Genomic DNA, 24,719 nt, shown 5'->3' with positions numbered 1-24,719 from the left:
AAGACCGAAGCAAGCGTCTTCCAATGGAAAAGCATATTTTTATTAATTCAACAACAATTTTCTTCTACGTTCTCGGCTCATTTACCGCATTGAATTGATCGTAATCGTGTGTTTGAATGCTGATCGATTCGGAGTTTTATTCATTAGTTATCTCGAATTTACGCTATCAGTTTGAATGTTTCAGTTAGTCAGGGGAATATTATAATTTCATCTCGAATAGTGAGGGAAAAGTGAGGGAATTTTTTCAACTATTCTTACAATGGCCACCGTGTTGTTGGCAGTATTCTTACTATCGCCACTATATTCACTATTATTACTATTCCCGTTATTCCCACTATTGCCAGTATTTTTATTACCCCCAACATTCCCAGTTCGGAGACTATTTCCACTATCACCACTATTCCCACTATTCGGACTATTTCCACTATGACCACTATTTGCACTATCATCATCATTCCGACTATTCAGACTATTTGCACTATCACCACTCCCACTGCGACCACTGTTTCGACTATTTTCACTATTTCCACCATCACCACTATTCCCACTATTCGGAATATTTCCACTATGACCACTATTTACACTGTCATCATTATTCCGACTATTTAGACTATTTGCACTATCACCACTCCCACTGCGATCATTGTTTCGACTATTTTCACTATTTCCACCATCACCACTATTCCCACTATTCGGACTATTTCCACTATCACCACTATTTACACTATCATCATCATTCCGACTATTCAGACTATTTGCACTATCACCACTCCCACTGCGATCACTGTTTCGACTATTTTCACTATTTCCACCATCACCACTATTCCCACTATTCGGACTATTTCCACTATGACCACTATTTACACTATCATCATCATTCTGTCAATTCAGACTATTTGCACTATCACCACTCCCACTGCGATCACTGTTTCGACTATTTTCACTATTTCCACCATCACCACTATTCCCACTATTCAGACTATTTCCACTATGACCATTATTCCCACTATGTAGACTATTTCCATTAACACCACTCCCACTGCGACCACTATTTCGACTATTTTCACTATTCCCGCTATTCAGACTATTTGCACTTCCATCACCATTCCCACTTTTTTTTACTTATCCAACTGTTCAGAATATTTCCACTACGACCTCTATTCCCACTTTTCTCCCGCTATTTCCACTATTTAAATTTTTTCAACTACTCAGACTTTTTCGTACTATCACCAGCCTCATCGAATAGTAAAGTATGTAAGGTTGTTGGAAATGAAAAAGGAGGATGGGGGACTGGGAAAGCGATCGACTAACATGTTGCAGAGAGTATACGTCGACGAATTACCGAAACCCAATACTTACCGAGCTGAGCCGCCGGTCGCGGTGCAGGTTATTATGCTAAAACTGTACACATTGTGTATATAGTATCCTAACCATCCATCCCATCACAGCTGAAGCCTCAACGGAACCAATCGATCCCTCTGTTCATTCTCATTTTTATCCTCATTATTTTGCTCATTTTTCTTCTTACCGCTGTGGTCTTTATTTTTCTATAATTTGTTTTTTTTATCGGTCTATCACGATAGTGATATTAATAATAATATAACTCCGGTAGCACGTCAAATAATTGCTGCGCGTCTGTGATTTTAAGTAAGTGCTGTTTAGTAAAGAATTCACTCATGTTACATGCATAAATGGATATATTTGATTGTCTTCGTTGTATTTATAGCGATTAATCAATTACCGTATGTATAATGATAACAATAATAACAATTTTTATTGAAAATTGAACTATTATTAATAACGATGATGTGAGAAGATATTATTATGATCTTTCATCCGTGCGGATGAATCTCTTGGCCGATGAGAAATGCTAAGAATATCACGAAACGTCGCTGGGCTGCATTTTCCGGTCATTCGTCTTTCAATCGCTCTGCAGTTACCTCTATCTTTCCCTCTTTGTGCTTGCAAATTAATTTTACCGTTTTATTAAATGAAAAAAAAAAAAAAAACGAAAAGAAAAATTTCTCATCTTCTCCTTCTCTCTTACGTACCTTTTTTCTTCGTCCGCATTAGCAAATTCGTGCAGTCTTCCGGAAAGAAAGAATTCAGCAAACCCGTGCATGTAGAATTAGTTGAAAATCTTATTTGGTGCGTAAAAATTTCCGCACACAAAATATGATTTATTACGAAGAAACGGAGGTGGTGAGAAAAAAAAAAAAAAAAATTCTTCCCACGAAGAAAATTTTCTCATCATATCACGCGGTGCCAGCAATTGCTCAAGTTTGGCACGAGATTTAAATTTAGAAACGCATACGCGGCGTCGTCGTGTGTTATAAGTACATACAGCTATTGCAGGCTCTTAAGTGGCAATTATACACAAACAGAAACAGAAGCACCAGCAGCAGATTTATAGCCTCTAGTTTGTAGCCAGACTGGCAGACGTACACATGCACACTTACATATAATATATACATATGTATATACATTCGTGTATATATATATATGTATACATATGTGTAACGACCGGAGCGACGAATGAAGGTGTTGAAAAAAATAGAACATGTGCAGAAAATAAGTACATATGCATGTATATATTCAGTTATATACATACTTGACATAACCGCGATGACGATGATTCAATGAATTTTTTATTCAGCCTCTTTTTTCTTACGAGTTCCTCGTGATATTGCAGAATTTTTATTCGTATTATTTGAAAAAAATATAAATTACGTATGAAAAAAAAGCAGCTTCGCAGCGAGAAATCACTGCGTGTATTCTTAATTTATATTTTCTATTATTTACTTTATTCATTCTCCGTAAATCATTTTGTTTTATCACCTGGTAATACATCGACGACGCAACGACGTTTCATTCACGAGGTTATGCTTATTTTCATTTTAGTTTTCCTTTTCTCCTTTTTCTCCTTACGTTACACCAAATCTTGGCTTATTGTTACGGGTATACTACAACTTTTCTTCATTCAATGCAGCAGATTTTTTGTTGCAGTAAAAACATGCCGTCGTTACTGCCTCCTTTCTATACGCGTCAAAACGTCCTCCGTATTCGTATATTATAGTTATTATTCTTGTTATTGTTGTCCCGAATGCCGTATGCAGGATCAGGTTCTTGTATTTTCATATTATTTTATAGCATACGTATATAATAATACAATACCTTAGCTTGCGACTGCGAGAAAACGATTGTTAATATTTAACGAGCGAGTTTGACGGTCGTAAAATTTTGCGCCACTTCAGATCGGTCTTCTGCTTCACGTTGGTATCGTGCAAATAAATATTACACCTAGACTTATATTATATTGTTGTTTTATAACCATGCTTTATATATTTTTCACTGCACGTAACACGGACAAACTTCTTTTTTCACAAAATTTTTCGCATCAGAGGATTATTTATCATGGCGGACTCCGATAACGTTTCTAAAGTATGTAAGTATAACTGATTGGCTGTGATTAATCGTGTCGAGTTTGGTTCTAAAGTCCGTTGTGATGCGAATTATTAATTTTGTTTCTTTTTTTCTCAGTAAAAAATTCACATACCGTACGCAGTTTGTCCGATTCTAATGAAAAAACTAGATTATTTCGTACGTTATAAAATACATTTCATCCCAATGCACCTAATCGTGTGTGACAGGATTTTTTTGTGCCGGTGAAAAGCGGTTGAAAAAAAAGAAAAACCCATAATTGTGTAGAATATTTGTATAATAATTTACATGATTCGTAGTGATGATTCATCACTACGTAATGTCTAGTTAATTTAGTCAGGTGTTATACAAGAGTCTGAAGGGTGGCCCAAACACCTGGAATGCCTGAAAAGCCTGAAAATGTCAGGGTATTTAAAACGGTTCATGGAAAACCTGGGCTTGCCAGGGGATTTTTAATTTGGCCATGGAAAAAACTGAAAACATTAGTTTTCTATAATGGGAAATAGAAATGAATTTTTCAGGTGACAAGTCAAGTTTTTTTCGTGGAGAAAACAAATCGGCTTAAACTGACTTTTTTGTAAGACATATTTTTCATTACTTCAAATTAAATTGTAACCGAATATAGAGTTTATAAGCTAAACGATTTAGATTTTAGTAAATTACTAGAAACTAGATTTTAGGTCTTGAAAAATCTTGCAAGGGCCACGGAATGTCGTTCCCAAAAATTTTTGACCACCCTGAGAGTTAAAATTCGGTGTTTTATAATTCACACATCTGCAACAAAAAAAAAAAAAAAAAAACTGCACAGGTTTTTTTATACTATTTCTTATATTTTCAGATTTTCATTCGCTGAAACCAGGAAAAATACACAAAAAGTTCCATCACGTCAGGTTTTTTCTTGAACTCGTTTTTATAGTTTCATTTGGAGTGAAACTATCGTTAAATTCGAAATCTGGTATCCGATTCTCGTGTTTCTAAAAATCCTATGCAAAAGTGATTTCTTACTTCTATTTAAAGTGTGTTGGAGTGAGACTCAAAAATAAATACAAACAGGAAAACAGAAATTGTAAAGCGGAAACGTCTCCGGAGATGTATCAAAGAGAAAAGGAAAAGATTTTATAGGCGGAGAGATCGAACGCGGAATCTTAAATAAATTGCATAAACAAATTGTTTGGTTAATTTAAAAAAAAATGTTGATCATTTCACTGTAATCAAATGATAGTTTTTTCGTTATACTTATCCTTTTTTTTTTTTATGTATACACCTTGTATTTTGCAAGAATACTGTACGTGATGGAAGGAAATGGAAGTCATTTTTGAATTCAGCACACTCGAAAATATATTATTAACCAAAATCATCGCTTGTACCAAAAAAAAAAAAATTATTTTTTTCGCAGACCCGTGTCTTTTTTCGTATCATAGGAACGTTATTTTTTTTTCTCACCTATCTTTCGTAGCCAGATTAAACCTAATTATCGTAAGCTTTGGTGAAACTGTCATAAACTCTTAAATATCGTGTTTGTGTTCCGACAGTTTTTTTTTTTTTTTGTGCAATCCTGTAATATTCGCATCTTTTCGGCATGGTTTTTTTTTGCAGTTTTTTGGCTAATCGGATTAATCACGATAATAATAATAATAATAATGATAATCTGCAATACCACGACGAGAATATACGTAATAAAGAAAAAAAAAACTATAAATAATAGCCTTTCGGTCTGAAATTTGAATCGTTGTTTCCAAATTTTCACGTATGAGGTATGGGATGGTATCATACACCGTATGTACCTATGTTTTGTGTATAATGGATGCATGTACGTACCTACCTATATTTTTTTAACCTATATAATCATAACCTATAGGTCTTCAACGTCAACCATCCACCTTTACATTATATGTAGGTATATGTATATAATCTAACTATATAACTACATCTCGGCGATATTTGACGACCGATGGTTGGACCATTGCCAGAATATTTCATTTTCCTCGAGTCTCGTCGGATGTGCAGACATTGTCGCTTACACTTGTACTATATATTATATACTATATCCCGACTTTTGCAGACTTCTGATTCTGATACTGCAGCATCGCACAGCTTCGCGTGTTATATCTGCAGATTTATATATACCCACCATGCGTGATAAACTGTTCTAGTTTATTATAACGGTATGTTTTAAACAGGAGAAAAACATTCGGAAAAAAAAAAAAAATAATCGAACAAAAAATAAATTGCAAATCGCGGTATGAATAATTTTTCCGTCGCGAACGCGTCTACCGCTATATAATATATAGTGTGAAATTCATTTTAGTATATATATACTAAATACATATATATATATAACATTGTCTCGACGATTGGCGTGCATATTATTATTATAACTATCACTATTATTATTATTGCGTAAATATTTCTTCCAGGTAAATTTGTTTTAAAGACTGAATAAACACAACAATACCTAGCCATACATATATATGTATACATAAATATAAGAGAGTTTGAAATTCAAGAATTTTACGATCCTTGAGATATTTCTTTGGCACACAACTCGCACGGTTTTTTCTTTTTTACCATCTTCCTTTGGCAGAATTATATGCGAATTTTTTCTTTTCTACTGTTTTCTTCTTCTGATTCCCATTTCGTTTAAACATCGTTCTTAATCACAAAGACTCGTGTTTTTCACCGCGACTGCTGCTGTTGTTGCACAGCATTGGTACTTGGATAGTAGATCACATAGACATTTACTGCTTTGCGCTAATTTCTATTCATGACATCGCGATATGTCCGTTACATAGATTCGATTTTACTTGCGGTATTATACTTGTTTTTTATTTTCATTCTTTCGCTTCATAATATAAAACAGTACTTGTTTTACTTGAAGTGTGATTTTTTTTTCTTACAACGTAGTCCGATATAATCTCCTATCATCGTACAAAAAAAAAAAAAAAAAATGGTGGAAACAATAATCAGAATAATAGTTGGCATGCAGTTTTTTTTTACAACAGACGGAGTTTCTTTGAAGAAAAAAGTAAAGCAATTCCTGCATTTCTATGTATGTACATTGGAAAGGGTGGTGAAAAAAGGAAACGTTTTTAAGCAAAAATTTCTTCATTTTCTGCGACGTATTCGAGTACTTCTAATAATTTTAAAAAGTTTAAAAAATAACTCTAATAATACACAAATACATAACTCCAGTATAAATGATTTTCAATTACGCAATTCCGGTTGTATAATTTTACTCGTAATTGAATGATTTTTTTTATTTTTTTCTTTTTCAATTTTTACGCAATCGCATTCCTATAAATATTCCTTATAAAATATACAATGATAGTAATAATAATAATAATAATAATCACATTAACGATGGAAATAACAAAATCCCGTAGAGGTTTAACGCGATCAAACATTTATACATGGGTTTCTACACAATATACAGTACAATAATATATTAATGACGGGCGAGGAAGGATCGTTTCACCCCTGGTTAGTCGGCTGATCAATTGATCAGTACAATTATCCGACCGTTCTAATTAGACGGGGCTCAGTGAAGTCGAAAAAATATATAGGTGTATACGTCGTTCACGTTGTAACAGCCATGCGACCTATTATAAAAGAAGAGGAATAAGAAGAAAAGAAAAAAAAAAAAAAAGAATAGGTATCGGTGAAACACGCCCATATAGACCGGAAGTGCAAGGTTAAAGGTGCGGGGTAGGTTTAAATTACTCCTCGTAGTCCCCCCCCCACCCTCTTTTTCCATCCTCCTTCTTCTTCTTCTTCTTCTTCTTCTTCTTATGGCTTTCGTCGTTGTCATTTATATCATCGATGAAGGCCGCTTCTAATTCTCGTTCACGGTGTCATTAACTTTCATCGGTGGTGCCGGGCGTTTAAAGTTCACCGCCTCTCATCGTGTAGCAGCAGCAATAGCACTTATATGTCATATATACACACACATAGCTTACAAAATACACTTTATACACACACACACACTTCCAACGAACCGTAAATGGTTCTCTTTCTCTCTTCAAGCTTGCATACCGATCGCTTACCCCTGCAGTCGACGGGGATCGGAACCACCACTAAAAACGAAATAAAAAAAAATGGAAAAAAAACGCACACACACACACAAGGAAAAGGATAACGGCGATGAGGGGCAAAAAACACCCCGCGTATAATTGGACGCTATTAGGTTACGCGCATTCTCGTTACACGGCTAATTTGATGATATTGTATTTCTGCCTGTCGTACCGCACCGTCATATATGAATACAATCTTCTTTCTCTCTCTCTCTCTCTCTCTCTCTCTTTCTCCTTGGACGAACCGGCACGTGGTCAGTTTCATACCCCACATTTCAATTGGCCAGTTTTCACTAGTTCGGTATACTCTCCCTTTTTTTTATTTTACTCTAATCTCATTCCGTTCTTATTCTTCAGCTAGTACGTCATAACCTTTAAAGTTAAAAATGGTTTTCACTATAAGTAAAGTGAAACATGGGGTCTTTCGCAACTGGCATTTATTTTGCCCATTTAATGAGCTACAAAAATTTTGAAAAAATTCATGCAAGTTCCTTAAGGCTTCTAGTTGAAGATACAATAGTCCCTAGGGTTTTTTTTTTTTAGTAGAAACGAGAAAGTCGCGTGCATGCTTGTTTACAAAATATACACATAACAAATAAATCACGCGAGCACGAAAGACACCGTGTTTCACTTTAAAGGTTAATATTTAAATATTTTTTTTCAGCAATACATATACAGAAGTTGAAACACTATTACAAATACTTTTTAAACTGGAATAATACAAGTATTTGTAGAAATGTGGTCTTTTTTCTCGTCGAAAAGAATAGGGTCGAATTTTACTTGTGACGGTGAAACATACATATTTGTAGAAAGTTCAAACTATCTTTACATGCAACCCTGAGAATGATTTTTTCTTTTCGCAGTTTGGCAGATTCTGAATCGGATTAATTGTAAAGCCTTTTTAATATTCGTGATACAGGTAAATATAGGTATGTGATGATAGACAATGATGATGTACCAAGCAATTGAACATGTCTCTATAATCGCGGTGAGGTGTGCGCTGCACAGTTTGAGGGGGTGCAATCGATATCAAACTACAATCAAATTGACCCAAATACGCGATTCGACCTTTTTATTATTCCTATCCTGTATCCTATGACTGGTTGCCTGGTTGGTTGATTCGACGGTTCGTTCGTTCCCGGATAAACGACGAATGCTGATCGATAGTCGGCTCAAGCAGAACTGCCTCCCCCCTCCTTTCCAGATGCTCATATAAAAGAGGTCTAATATAATCGGAGAGAAATTGTTCTGCTCTGCACAGATTAAAGAGAGAGAAGAAAATAAAATAAAAACGGTACCAGAGAACAAGTCTAACAGTTAAATATACGGTGGCGATGTGCAGGTGAAGCCAAGAGAAAAACAAAAAACGTGAGACTGAATCTAAAAACTGAAATTAAGATGAACCTCGTGACCAAGAACGTGTTTTTTCTCTCATTTTTTCGCTCGATTCAATCTTCTGTTTAATTATCGCAAAGCTCCAATTACAATCAACGATTTGTACATAGGTACCTAGGCATACGTACGTATGTACACTTTCTGGAATGTGAAAATCAGAGGTCTGCATGGAAACGACGAGAGCCTCGGGATACGTGCTGCAGTGCAGTTTGTAGGTACGAGATGTTAAGGGTTTAACTGGGTCGTAGCGCTCCAAATTGTCCCATCCCTTAATCAGCCGTTTTTCTCTTTTACTTTTTATAATTTTCTGTCTTTACTTATTGTTTCTGGTTTTTTTTTTTTATTTTTTTTTTTCACCTGAAATATATTCTGCTTCCTTTTCTCTTCCTCTTTCTCTGATGACGATTTTGCATAAGGATTAAGCACGACGACGCAATCAGAATTCGTTACCATCTACTCTGCATGTTGTAATAGAGAGGCTTAGGAGCGTATGCTTGTACACGTAAGAGCCTAACCAGTACCAACTTCTTTGGACGAAGTTTCGTGACAAGTACCAGTGCGTAAATGTTCACGTTACTCTTTTCCAACGTTTCGTATATTGATATTTTCCAATTACATATCGATACAAATAGATTTGACGATAACCGACCGAGAATATCTCATTTTAATGCTCATGGAAATTTCAATGAAAACTTGGCGATAGTGTGTGTAGCTTCTAGAGTTGCCACCCTTGCTACATGCTTGATCACGTGTCTCACGGCGCGTGCGCAGTAGAAATGACATGCGCTGAGTTGAAACGACCGCGCAACCTAACCTAAACCTAACCTAAAACGGTTGCCGAGTTTTTTTTTAGATTATGAGGTGTGTATCGTAAATTAGATGGTCAAATGTTCGTTCGTTTTCACGTATTTATTCAGAATGCTTCATTCTACGATACTCGAACTGTTTTTTTTTTTTTTTTTCAATCTCTTACTGTCACTTTACCTTTTTCACCGCATTTACCACACTTCTGTTCGTGATTCTTATAAAAGCCTGTACGTAAGACCCGACTTTGACTAAAAAATTTTTCAAAAACGAAACGATCGAAAAACTTAAAATTCAAAGACATCATTTGTCAATACTAATTAAACGAATCCTGAAAATTCAAATATATTCCTGTTGTTTGGGTGAGATTTCCAAATCCCCTTAAACCTTTGAGGCGCACGTTATTATATAACAAGATAATTTGGAGTCGCAGATTACGAATCTGAAATCAGATTTAAAAAATTCAAGATGGTGTATCCAATACGGTGGACGAAAATTTCAAATATGGTCGAATCCGGTCAAAAAACTCTATGCAGGGGTTTTCGGGGTTACTGAATGGATTCGCCAACCGAATTTCCGAAATCTGATTACAGATTCGAAATCAGCGGCCCCAAAAACCCTCAGAGCGAGTTTTGTATCCGGATTTAATCGAATTTGAAATTTTAATCCGTTATATTAGACCCGCCATTTTCAATTTTTTAAGTCCGACTTCGGATTTGTAACGAGCGACCCCAGAAGCTTATGATTTATGTAAAACATGTATAAGTGTAGAGGAGTAATTTTCTCGGAAATGAATTATTCCTTAAATTTTCACGATTTTTTTAAACCAATTTGTTTCTAACACTAATAGTTTACATCGTATCGCAACAATTACTCTCGAGTATTGAAAACCTATTAATGTACAATCGGAAATAGCAAAAAAACCGCAAAGAAATATTTTCTAACAATACTCACCACTGTGGCTCAAAGGGTTAATATAGTTATAACCTCAAGTTTCATTACCCTCGTTTTCATGGTGCAGAGAGATTTTTTTTATTTTCCCTCTGTTTCAACTCTTCGATCATATATTCTCTGGTACTCCATCTCCTCGAATTTTTGGCCGCACTACTGCCTCGGCTATCGTTAGTTCTCTTCTTATTTTTTCACCCTTCCCTTCGCCATTTTCGGGCTGCACTCGCGTCGTTGTTACACTGCCAACTAGGCTGCGACCTGGAATTTCACCAAATTGTGCTTTACCACACTTTTCTATACATACAGGCGTCACACTTTATCGCACTCCATGCTATACCGCTGTTGTAACGAATTCAATATCCTTTCGTATATAAGATATGTAATAAATTGAACGACTTATGTTTTAGCGAAATTATAGATATTTCTAATACCTTTTGCAGGTACCGTTTTCCCTGCAATCTTACGTACAACCATACTCATGTTCGATTACACGAAAGAATTCTTCTCGAATCGTCGACAAGATCGATATTGAAAACTTACGAAACGTATTCCCAAAGTAGAATTAAACGCCTAATGGCACTTGCCTGCAGGCATTGTTGACAAAAAGATGAAACATCGTCGAGGTAGTGTAGTTTAAACTGAAGGACGGCAAATTCTGTAGACAAATAAGGGTACACAGAATAACCGACGTGGCGCCGATTGATACAAAATTGAATGTTCAAGTTAGTTACACAGTTACATTTATTGTATCTCAAGTATGTCAGACCGTGTCTTGAACCAACTGCAGGTGGGAAACTTTACGCTTAACAGCGTGGCCACTTTTATTTGCACCCAAAATCAGCTAACTTTTTATAACCCTAAGATACTCCCCCTCCTCTATACACTCCATAGATCAAAATTTATAAAGTCGTGCGCATCGTAACCAAGAATATAGCATAATCGCCTGCATTCCGTATTATGAGTTCACGTATAAGGCAGCCGGCAGGTAGACACGCGTTCCTCGTCCAGTTGCCACATGACGCCGATGTTCGTTCGTCCGTCGTTGGCGGGGGTCGTCGAAGTGGAAAAAACAAGACCCGGGGGTTGGTTAGAAGACCTTTTTAGCTGCAGGTTCCTGCCTTCCTTTCTTTATATTGTACGTCCTAAGAGTAAGAGGAGACTCTTCGCAAGCTCAAGTGCTTTTACACGCGCTGCACGCAACTCGTGCTGCACTGTAAGCAACGGACGCGTGCCTGCATCGTTCGGTTACAGTGGCGCGGTATTATAACGAGAGAGTGACAGCGCGGTTGGAATGAGTGCCTGCTGAAAACCCTCCTGCACGGCTGCACGTTTATTTTCCTCCTTCGGTTTTCGCGCTTCATGGGTTACGGGGTAGACTTGACGCCGGTTTGTCGCGTGGGCATTTTCTAAGTCATCTTTCAAGGTACAAATCGAATTAGATTAACGTCTCCAACGTCTGTCTGCATCCTTTGATACGTATGTTAAATACAAAAATTCTAATTCAGCAAATGATTAAAATTATAAGCTCGTTATCTCCTGTGCATGATGGATCTTACAATAATACCCAGTATCTATGTTCTATGTACACGATGAACTTGAACTGTTATTACAACCTCATTGAGGATAGATCGAAAATGATAACACTTGCATTGTCGAAAGATGAGGAGAGAAACGATCCGTTTGATTTAAATTTATGTGCGAAGGGTTTCGGTACTGATTGTGAGTGTAAATGCTGAGAGGTTGGAACCATGGGTTAAAAACAAGAGGGGGAATGGGAACACCGGTGAGCGCCAGCAGGGGTTGCGCAGGTGAAAGGACGTGCGCAATGCTGCACTCATTTTCAATTTTACATGCCTACGTTTACTCCACGTATGTATTTCACATCCAGCACCTGCGTCACGGTGTTGCGGTACGGTATGGTATAACGTTATAGTGTATTTGCTTGGCCACCTATAGCAACAACTGACTAAATTTCGTTCTATATAGTCATACATAACGGTGTATAAAGACAACAGTTGTGGGTGGAGATCAAATGTACAAGTTGAATAGTTACAGTTTACACGGTAATTGGTAAAAGGAGTGAAAATTAGGACGAGTCATAAATCAAATCGATCTAATTAACTTGCTAAACAGTCTCGAGTTTTCTTCTCTCAGTGTTTCAGTGATCGTTATATCTCACGAACCTCGTCGGGTTCGGTAGTCCTTGTATAAATTGTACCTGTCCAGTCATCGTTTGCCTTCCTGCAACTATGATGAATTTAGAATTTGTCTACTATAATTTTATGGCCGTTGTAGATCACGATATACGGCAAGGTATACACTCGTCATGATATTGTATATTAGGCGTGTTTAGATATTATTATGCAAGTATACGCATGGTGATTATGAAAGAAAACGGTAGTCACGGCGATAAATTATAAGTTGGCTGTTTAATTCTGTGTTGTTTTTTTGTCTTTCTTTCTCTTTCCCCATCCTTTTCGGCACGCGGTATTTTTTTTCTAATTATAGACGAGGGTTAGCCCGGTGCCGAGTTTTCTTCGGAATCATTACAGCAGAGAAGTTGTTTAAATGAGTTAAGAGTCGAAGAACTGTTGTGTGCATGTGTAAGTAAAAGAGGTGGCGGAAGAGAAGGGGGAGGGTGACGTGTAATAAACACGAAACAAGAACGTTGGTTTATGGATGGATCGTAAAACTGCGAGAGTTAATTCCGGAGGTGTTTTCTCTCTACTTCTGTATACGTATGCTATCATCCGCATATGTATGTATGCATGTATAGCTAAAAGTAAACCAAAACCTCGCTTGATGGATGATGTAGGAACTAGGTATGGAGTGTTGCGGTGCGCGGATTTATACACGCACATTCATACATTTTTCTCTTTGATCCTCTTTCTGTCGTTTTCTGTTTCTATCCGCACAGATTTTAAAAAACGCGCCCGGTAGATTTCTCGGAAGCTTGATTTAGTTTAAGATTGAAAATTGGAACAGTATAGGTGTATTATAATTGATTCTGCAGAGAGATGAGAAATTTTTCTCTCTCAATATTCACGGATTTATTCGCCTCCGCTAACAGATCTTGTCTTTTAATCCAAAGCCGTGGAGGAAATGGTGCTGGCGAATTGGAGAAGGCGGAGAAGGTGAAGGAGGAGTAGGAGGCTAAAGAGGAAAGACAGGCTTTAATCTCAAAGATTCTTGGCTGATGTTGGCTGCTCAAGCTGGAGGCTTTATTAAAGGTTACCGACTCGTCTTCAACGCCGTTATTCGACGCCCCCGGGTCTTACTTGCCGCGGGGACGTTGCTGGAGAGCGACTCGCGTGGCGGGGTTGAATGTCTGTTCTCCAACCGGGGAAACCGAACCCTCCTCTTTAAGCCAAGAAAATCAATTTGCTCCCGGTAGAATGGAATGGACGATGTGCTGGGGTCGGGCTCGCTCGCCCCTTCTCTTCCACATCAGCCTCCTCCTCCTCCTCCACCTCCTCCTCCTCCTCCTACTCCTACTTCGCCACGAGAAATATGGAAGAATAAGGAAAAGAGAATAGAGAAGGAGAATTTACGGTACGAGCATCAATTAGTGAAAGGAAGCGTACGTTGTTCGGAATGGACAGAAGAAGATGGTACATGAAGAGGGAAGTTGCGGACTGTCTAAGCAGGTTGGAACCAGATACAGAACAGAAAAGAAAAGAAGAAAGAAGAAAAGATAGACGAACGAACCAAGAGAGGTGAAGACCCTCAACAACAACTGACTGGGCAAGCCGACTGTCTGCGTGATGCGGATGGATCATGGCATAAGCGTGCTGCAGCCATTTCCCAATTATGTTACCACCAGACTTGAAGGCCTGCTTGCGGCTGCTGAGTCGAGAGGAACATTCCTAACAATCTGGTAAATCAAGTATGAGGTCGGAATTTCTAACGCCAATGCGACGACGAAGTTTTTAGGAAAATACTAGTTTCGAGATTTTAGAATCATCTGAAATTCAGCGGCAAACTCTGCTACGGAGCAAAGTGTTGTGTGAAGGAAACTATGTATTACTTCAATATCGTAAAAGTGAAGCAAAAGGATGCGGAGAAGTTTATACACTGAAGAAAATTCAAACACATGACGAAAAATTGTTTTTAACCTTGACTCGAGGTTAATATAAGTTATCAAAAATCACACCGAGAGCATACAGAAGTGCTCAACACTTGACTACTGTATTTTGAACAGTAAGAGTAGCTATTATTATCGAGGTTCCAAAGACCTCTCGCAACCTGCATGCATTCACCGTACACATATTTTCCTCTCATCGTCAGTGGATCGTAGTTTGAATGATCGTGCCACGCTGCAGCTGTGTGGGTATATATTATGTGCGAAACACAAAAGCCAGGATGCGGCAGCTAAATGCACAACCAGTCAGTCGACTGCCGGCAAAACGAAGGGTTTGAACAATTATATATAAGAGGATCTATTGTGTAGTTTCTACACACTTGTTTACTCTTCAACCAGCAGCCAGCAGCGGCTACACTCGGAAGTTCTGACTCCCTCCTTCTCAATTTCGCGAGCCTTGGATGATGACGCTGATTAATGGATCGGTTTAAAAAGAGAGAAAATGAGAGAGAGAGAAAGAGATAAGAACTCTCTGGTCTTCAAATCCCGCGCATCGATTCACTTTTGTAAATGGCTTTCTAACGGTTTGTGATCATACAATATGAACAAATATTGGCTGTACACCCAAAGTCTTTCGTTTGAACGATTTTCCACGATTCACACATCTGTTGCAGTATCGACGGTTAAGCCATACATTGTACTGGGGAAGAATTGAGGAGGATTAAAGCAGCACCGTAGAGGGAATACATGGTAGACGTTTGTATCGCAAGTTGCGACACTTACGGACGGTGGTCCCAGTACCGATATTGAAATACACGATGCAGATTGCACGGATTTTCCATCAAAGACGATTCCTGTGCATGAGATGGTGTAGATTCAGTAAGTGAAACTCAATGCATGCAGGGATGGATGGTAGTTAGCTGGTAATATATAAACTCCTCGAGGGTCGAAGGGGGGGATGGATGGTGGTTGTGGTTGTGGGGGGCTTGGGGCCGGGGTTGGTTCGTGGTTCTCCGAGTTCACTGGCGCAATGCGGGGTGGCCAGACAATATGGCGGCCCCCACTTCTCTGTCACGGCCTACAGAAAGATTTTCACATTCCTGTACGGCACGAATGTGTTTCGTCTGTCGCACCTTCACGGTGGACTGCGTACGTGTGTGCCTTGAGAAATTCACGGAATGAGATATCGATGCACCGCGGAAGAAAAAAGCCTATCTATTCGGGAGGATAATAATTGGATAAGAAGCTACCGCGAAATGACGAACTTTGCGGTAACGAAAATCGAAACGGCTAAAGTGGAAAGAAATAATTCAACCTCATCCGCGCTATTGCTGTCCTAATTGCTTTAAGGACAGGCACGTGTAACGCTGAAACTATGCTAGAGTATTGATCAATTCCATCAGTGAAAAGTATTGATTGCTCGTCTATATACTTGGCTGGACAAACTTCTTGGACGTTACTTACGTTAGGCGGATAAATGTATCGATGTCTTTAACCTTAACCATCGTTTTAGTCGTACATGTGTATTATCTGTCGGCAAGCAGAAATAAACTTGTATGAATTATGGAACGAATGACAGACAGACGTTGAAAAACAACCCCGTCCCCGGTAATTTTGTGATGATTACACTAATAGGAAAAAGTACGATTGCCAGTCTCGTTGCAAGGCGGTTAAGAAGATGACAGACCAAGCGATTACCATACGTTCTCTAGGGTTCTGAGGCATTCAAACGGTTTCGTTACTTACTTCACTCACTTCGATTGCTTCGCGTCGTGAAATGTTCTTTTAAACGTCGTTCATCCGTTAAACTGGCTCGGCTAACCAAGCTCCAGTTTTTTCTTCTTCTTTCTTTACCTTGTGAAAGTCACTTTATGGTTGATGTTTCGTCCTTGATCGCGATTCAGGATTTGATACAAAAATCTGCACCGCAGCAGCTGGAAATAAGTAGTAGCAGCATCGCGTACAATCTCAGTGCGCAGTGATATCGGTCCGTGTAGGGTCAGCCAACAACTTGACGCAGCGTCAATGCGCTCAGAGTTCCTTCTAGCGCTGTGGGGTTAATCGATTAATCGGCAGCTTCGATTAATCGACTTTTTTGGTTACTCGTTTTTTCGATTAATCGATCAATCGAAGCTGCCTCACAATTATTCTGCAGGTCAATCGGTATATGAATCAAAACCGTCGGTTAATTGATGGGAAAAACAATTAATCGATTAATCGCACAGCGCTAGTTCCTTCGATCCGCGCCCGGAACTCTCTGATTAAAATATTTCAGCGACTGCTGCCGGTAATGACTCAAAATATCTGAGATAACAGTTGAACCATTTCCAGTATCACATTTACCCTGATGGCCACTCTGCTACTCGAGTCTGAGATTGCTCCACCGATCATTGATTGAATATTAACGATCCTCTTTCGCCGTTCGCACATCAATTACCGGGGGGAATAAAGGAAGGTGGACCCTTGGCCTGAAAGTTCCTTAACAAGATTTGTTAAAGTTTTATCAGGTGTACAGTCCGTTCGAAAGTCTGGCACGACGAAAAAACTGATTAACAGCGGGGTAGATTTATCGAGTGAATTAAGTTCTGATCAGTTCTATCCAACAACTATCCATCTCTCTTGGCACGAAAAAAAGCTGTTGACCATGTCAATTAATCAATTCAAACGAAACCATGGATATGATTTATTGAAATTAGATGTACGGTAAAGTTTTTTTCACAGCCAAGGAAGGAAGAATAGAATTATATGATGAAAAGTCCCTGATAAATTCAGAGCGCTTTATCCGTTATTTGCAGCGTGAAAATCTGTTGATTTCTTGTTTTGCTGTTCCGAATAATATTTTTTCTTCCACCAAACTCAACTCGATCAACCTCGATAGCACTTGCTTGTTATTTATTCCATTATTATTCTCTCGTCTGGATATTGTTTTCGACTTGACTGTACGCCCGATAGATCTTTAAATATTCAGGCTGTTCGAGGTGCAAGCTAGCTAGTCGGGAATTTCGGAGCGTACGGCACGTGCCACTGATCGTTAGTCGCTGGCTAGCACAAAGTGTCGATAACCACCCAAGTACCTGCCTACCTCTTCTCTCGTAATTCGAAACTCAAAGTTCGGTTGTTTGGTTGTATTAGACTCGCAGCTTGCCTATACTTTACGATCGGCGTTGATGAGTTTCACATAATTCAGACAGATATCGCGAGGATGATTATTAATAATATAACAATATAATCGTCGTCGATTTTGCTGTAAGCATCGGTGTATTAAGGTAATGAATGAAGAGGAATAATGAAATTATACAAGAAATAAAGAGATAGAGAGCGAGAGAAGTGAAGACTTTCTTTCCACAAATTGGGAAAATTACCGAGAATCATCGTCATCATCATCATAATCATCTCGTGATTGTTGCTGCTGTTTGGACAATTCTTATTAATGTTGTTGTCGAAGAGCAGAAGGAACGGCATTTTTACCTGCATGCACCTAACCCTTCCATTTTGGGGAAACAACATCGATACTTGGAAAATTGCGAGCTGTTTATGAGATTTTTGGACATACTTATTTCAAATTGATACCTACAACCCCCAACGACCCAACCTTGAAGAACCCGTTTCCGATGTGGGAGATCTAGTCTTAAAACCAACATGTTTGAAAAATTTCTGACAGTACAATATACGCTGAATTATGAGCTGACAAGACATCATGTTTTCATTACATGCATTAAATACGCACAGAATTAAACAATTCAAAAAATTGCCCTTGACCTTCATTTAAGTCGAAAATAAAGCATCCAAAACGTCATTGCGACTATTTAAATGGTAAAAACCACCATATTTTGGGTAAATCAGACCATAAATTAAGGCTGACAATCTACACAACCATAGAAAGTATTTAATAAGGCATTTTTGAATAATTACGGTTTTCTGCGTTCAATAATAATCAATGGCTTATAATCGAGCGAAAATTGCGACGTCAGCTCTTGCCACCGACAAGTTGAAAATATGTTTTTTCGCAGTTGGTCACCGAAGTTAAAGTTTATAACGTTTCAAACCTGAAAACTTCACGGACCGTTCTTAGCCCTAAAACGATAACGTTATTGTTTTTTTTTTTTTTTTTTCATCTATTTCAGTAAGGGGGGATGAAAAAAAGCTCCAATCTTGTAAATTCCATCTCTCGGGTACATCGCATCGTTCATGGTCCTGCAGGGTTTCATTTTGTTCGTTTTTTTAATAAAGAATCACGTGGGACAAAAAACTTTTTTTACTCTGGGCTAATGAAATTGAATTTGTGAGTTTCTCGAGTCGAAAACGCAAGTTGTTGTCTTGCGGCGGGAAACTTAACTTCGCGTGGGGTGTTTTTTCACCCCCTCCCCCCGTTACCTAGGGTTACCTAGGGTCAGAACTACCGAAACTTGTTCCGTTAGAAAAATTAGAAAATCGGGAAAAACATAGTCCTCAAACGTAAAACACAGCAAAAGTGTGATCCTGGGAATCGCGGAAAGTGAGCAAAGCCGTAAGAGTTGAAAATTTGCAAGAAAATTGACATTGCCGGCCACAACGCCGTCTTGCACGCTTTCCAGATACAACGCACGTATTTCCACTGCGGAATTAAATAAATATCAAAAGAATTTGGCTCTGTCATCAGAAGAATATTAAGAAATGTATGTAAATGATGTTACAAAGTTTTGTTGCACCCTTTCGTCATTCCAAATTACCGAATTATATGGTGGTGGTGAAAAAAGCTAGTACGTATAAAAAAAAAACTATATCCTCGTTAGTAATTCACTTAATTCTGGAGTAGAAATACATAAATTTTATGTATATCAAACGTGTGCATGTACAGTGTAAAAAAAAAAAAAAAAAAAAAAAATGCTCTGTATACTTCTATAGAATATTTTTTGTATCAATCTAACACTATTTGATTTCAATCTAATACTACCTGTCATCAATTTGGGACAATCGCTCGCTTTCAAAACGATTTTTCTAACTTTCTCTGTGTCTCTGTCTTTTCACAGTCACGTGTTTAAACTTTTTACACCAACAGGCGTCGATTTATACGAAAATCAAATTCTCAAGGGTACGAGTGGTTCAAATTGGTATGAAAGATGCTAGTTTTGAGAATTCAGTGCTTTGAAGGTACTACAACCACCTGAAAAAGTTTCAATTGAATTATGAATGGTGAATTACTAAACTCGGCGATCTGGCACGGACTGTCCCACGTACGATATTGTGAAGAGAACCGTATTGTTTTGGTTTTCTAGTAACTATGAAAGAATGAAATTGCTCTGAAAAACGAAAATGAGCTTTTTGATCACAATTGCCTGTATCGGTATAAAAATGTCGGCTATGATGGCTTATTTATGCTGAAAATATATACGGAATAGAGAATCTCCTTGAAAATCAGCTGAATTCATGCATGTGAAACGCGGTATAGTTTCCTTATCACAAAATGGATGAAATACATTTTCACGATGTGATTGCGTGTCACACACTTGGGATCAACAGTAACTACATTCGGATTGACAAACGGATGAATTTGAACTTCAACATGAATTTTAACGTTCTATCGATGAAAAATTCCGATCACGTCATAAGATGATTTAAAAATACTACCATTGAGATTAATGGATGATGACGGAAGGTCAACTGTACATAACTCAATGAAACTATTATTGAAAAAATTCAGTAATATCCAATCTTGGAACCTTGCGAATTGCAAAATATCTGAAAAGCATAAATTTTTGAGTTCGACGAATTGCGAAGCAAATTCACTTACGATATGAGCAAGTATTTCGGAATTCTATTTTTATCCGTGGTTGCAGTTCAGAAATCAAGGCTGCTTGGAATTTACAGAATATTTTACCATCAAAGATTTTGCTAATACGTCGATTTAAAGTCCAGTTCTCTTTTCGCGGAAACGGGTTTCGAGGGGTGGATGCAAATAAAAAGTCAGAACCACGATGTCCAGTCAAAGCCTTCTTAAATATGTTGATTCTAATACTAGTTCTCTCCTAACAGAAACGGCTTTTTAAAGGGTGAGTCGTTGGGGGTTGTGGGTATCAATTCGAAACAAGTATATCCAAAAAGCTCATAAATAGTTAATGATTTTGTAATTTTACAAAAAAAAATTTCTCCCGTTCCTTTACTGTCTTACCTTACCCAGGTGTTTCAGCTCAAAATTCGGAATTTTATTATTCCAAAAGATCATCGATAGCTCATAATTCTGGTATTTTCAATTTCTTATCATCATATTTTTATAAGCAGCGGGGGCTGACTACTTACGTAACTGAACCCCACACTCAAAATTGCTGATTTCTACTCGACCGGTTGAGCTCGAAAATCGGGATTTGATTATTACGAGTGCTCATAAATTGCTCGTAATTTTCCATGTATCGATATTTTTTTTTCGCCGAAGTGGCGGGCTGGGTAGTTATAGGTGGCATTTATCCGTAATTCAAGGAAATGTTCACCTTCGTTGTCTCTTTCTATCTTTGTCTCCCTTTCTCTGTACACAGGTACTAACTGCGTGTATACTTTTGTATACAATTTTTGCAACGCAGAAAAGGAGATTCGTCGAAATATAAGAAGAGAGACGGTATTTCCCCATTTACGCAACGAACGAAAGAACGATATTCTATACTAGACATTCGTTATAGGTATAAGAAAGTATTGAACGGGGGTGTTCCCTGCCCACGAAGAAAGGGTGTGTTCAACGCTGAACGCTCAACTTCCGGTTTCTTCTCGATTCGAGTGTGCACTAGCTGTGCCTGACACACACAACCAGCCAACCTTATACATCTCCGAAACTAATTTTATTAATCATTAACACTATTAACAACTCACTTCGGAGTGAAAAGAGAAACGCCACAAATTATATCCACATGTGTAAATAGTAATGGAAACTTTGTGGGGGGAGGGGATTAAAAAAAAAATAATAATTCGTTCATCTCAGAGAAGAAAAAACGGTAACAATTTATTGATCAGTCGTCTACTGATCTCGATGGTACAATTGTACAATAACAACGATTTATATACAGAGTAAAAGAGCAAAAACAATCAACAACGCGGGTATATTTACATCGCAATAATTATCGTACGATCATTGGACAGCGTGAATTAATTGACGACGATGCGATTCGGCTCATCGCCGTCTTGATTTTCTTTTAGTTTGGAATTCTTAGTGGTGATGGTGACCGTGTCCACCACCGGAGTGATCGTTTCCATTACTGTTGTGGACCACAGCGTGGAATCCACTCTTGTCGGCGTGATATTTTACCGTTCTCACGTTGCCGCCCGGCTCGTGGAGGGAATATTCACCAGCGACGTTCTTTCCGTCTCGGTGCTCCTTTTGGCTGTGGAAATCCTTCGTGTGGTGGTCCTCGACTCCGTATCCGAAATCATATTTCGGGTGGGCGACGTAGTCGACGTGATGGTGACCGTGCTTTCCCTTCCATGATACTTCATGGTGCGGTCCTACCACGGGACCGTGGAAATGCTGGTGCGAATGCGCCTTGTGACACGATGCGTCATCCACCGCCATAAGCGTTCCTATTATCGCCACAGCCGCAATAAGGATCATCTGCGAATGAAAGGATAGGAAAATACGTGTCAAGTTATCGCGCGTTAATGGATATTGCATAAACCGATGACTTGGAAGTGTTTCGATGTTGATTTAACCATTTTTTTCTCAAGTCGAAACTGGAGCTCGTTATTTTAAGGTCGAGAGTTTCGTGATCGGGGGCTTATGGGACTTGTTAGAATCAGGCCAAAACAGTGCGATGAAACAATAACGTTATAGAACGAAGGTCTGCCAAGTTAGAATGACGACACTTGTAATGATTCGGTACAATTCATTCACGTTTGGAGTAAGCTGTTGTTCGTCGGAAACGAACAAGGACTATGGATTTTTTATAGTGTAGAAATTGTAGAGTAATCTGATTTCTCCGATGTCTTTAATGTTGCGAAGTGTTCGGAATTCAAGTTCAGTGCCTTGTGAGGATGAAGTTAGTAACGTTAGAGTAACCGCGCAGCTTTAGGAAAAATCGTTACTTCGCACATTTAGGATTGACCGAAATTTAGTAGACTATGATAAACAAAACATACTCATATATTTCGAAGAGTCAACACCCCGAAAGCCATTCGGAAATTGCACAAAAATGATTTTTTACCTCGACGTTTGAGTACGTTGTCGTTACTAACTTCAGCCTCGTAGTGCTTTAATATCTCTACCCGGATCACTAATTGTAAGACTCTTTCAATTATAGATTTATAAGTGGATCAGCTTCAGCGACACTTCTCAAACCTTTGTTTCAACGCTATCTGCCTACCATTTAACCTTACGAGTCAGCGGTAAAATTTGATCAAGCGTTCATGGAAATGACGCGAGAATGTGTCTTTCAACCGAGGCTGAAGCCAATAACCAGAATTAGCAGCCAATCGTTCTAACGTTCGAATAAGTTAGTGAAGTTCAAAAATAAAATGTTGTGCACTTTTATAGAATTATGAGGATATAATTAAACAGGATTTTTCTAGTTCCAAAAAGCTCAACACGTTTTGCTTCTAACTCTGGCTTATAGCTTCAGCTTCAAGTATTTCAAGGGCGAGAAAAACTGTTGCAAATCATTTGATTAAAAAACAGACGGTATCAGAAGCCAACAAGTATCTTTACCTTGGACGTCATGTTCTCGGGTTCTACAATATCACCGAATTATCACTGTCGATTAAACGTATGATACTGCTGTGTAGCGACTTAATGAATTGTGACGATCATGTCGGATAGGAGCGTAGTTTATATAGGTGCGTGTCTGGGGGTCCTGCGGAAAACAACCGGGGTTGAGCAACCTGTCCAATTGTTACGTTACGGTACGTATTTCGGGATAGAAGGAGGTGGAATTGGATATATCGGGTAAATAATTGAGAGTGCGAATATAACGTCATACCGGTCAGCTTCGTAAGTCGCCGAGTGCAATAGCCCAGCAGCAGTACAGTAGCAGTACCTAGTCGATAAAAAGTTTTATCCACGTGAAACTCTCCTCGGCATTATAACTGCTCTTGCGGAACGTCAAGCGTCGGGCAATAATAATTATAACTATTACAACCGGGCTACTGTGTCCCGATTACGAATTATGACCACCTCTCTCTTTCTACAATACTTCGCCCTCCCCCCCCCCCCCCCCCCTTCCCCGCTGTCCTCGTCTCTCATTGTCGGTGCCGATTGCGTTTTCAAATCAATCAGCTATCGGTGTTATAATAACAGTGCACTCTATGATGTAACGACGCGGTATTAAACATTTACATAAACTGTAGAAACTTTAGGAAAAAAGAGGGAGAGAAAAAAATGGGAGGGATTAAAATCTGAGCAGTCTAATGACACGATTATGTGTGGCATAATATTTTTTTTTATATAATATACATATATGTGGATAATACTTGTGTACAAAGAAATGGCCTGAGTTATTTACTGATTACTAGAGATTTTTGTTATTGCTTAGAGTTTAGTTAGTCACACTTTATGATTTTATGGGTATGTATAACAACGCCGATCGCGTGGTATGATCGCAATCTTTGAATAGTATTGTAATTGTATCATTTCTTTCCTGGTCAACTCACGTGTTTCTTTTTCTTGAACATTGAGTATTATTATACTGTATATTAGAAAACTTTCGATAGAGAGTTCTTATGCTCTATATTCGATTATAGACGTATATTTGCATATCTATAATGCGAATTATTTTACAACCTGTTACCTACAACGTTCAGAATAAATGGAAAGTAAATAAGAAATTATAAACAAGATGAGAAAATTCAGTGGTATGAAGTAATTACAGAACAACAGAAAAAGCAGCTGATGTAGAAAAATTGTGTTTACTGATTCGTATTTTGTGGTTCTTTTTTTTTTCTCTAATTTTTCTTATTCCCTCTGTTGAAATTAATCCTTCACAATCAAAGTATATATTCCTTGGTTTTCTGCCTGCGGATCAGAG

General features: G+C 38.2%; 2 protein-coding genes across 3 annotated transcripts in view; one reads left to right on the top strand and one right to left on the bottom strand.

Moving 5' to 3' along the window:
* The window catches only part of LOC124302342 (protein kinase C-binding protein NELL1-like), an 83,136-nt gene that overhangs the window by 16,299 nt on the left and 42,118 nt on the right, over positions 1 to 24,719 (top strand). The gene's annotated exons all lie outside the window — the stretch shown is intronic.
* Positions 21,685 to 23,537, bottom strand: LOC124302343 (cuticle protein 19-like). Its single transcript, XM_046758453.1, has 2 exons — positions 23,405 to 23,537; positions 21,685 to 22,315 (listed from the first exon to the last, which is right to left on the bottom strand). Exons 1-2 carry the CDS (start codon positions 23,414 to 23,416, stop codon positions 21,914 to 21,916), a joined length of 414 nt encoding a protein of 137 aa, XP_046614409.1. The 5' UTR covers positions 23,417 to 23,537; the 3' UTR covers positions 21,685 to 21,913.

Source organism: Neodiprion virginianus, chromosome 4 (assembly GCF_021901495.1).
Source record: "Neodiprion virginianus isolate iyNeoVirg1 chromosome 4, iyNeoVirg1.1, whole genome shotgun sequence".
Classification (NCBI taxonomy): Eukaryota; Metazoa; Arthropoda; class Insecta; order Hymenoptera; family Diprionidae; genus Neodiprion; species Neodiprion virginianus.
Note: the sequence above shows the minus strand (reverse complement) of the source record. Positions and strands in the feature narration are given on the sequence as shown.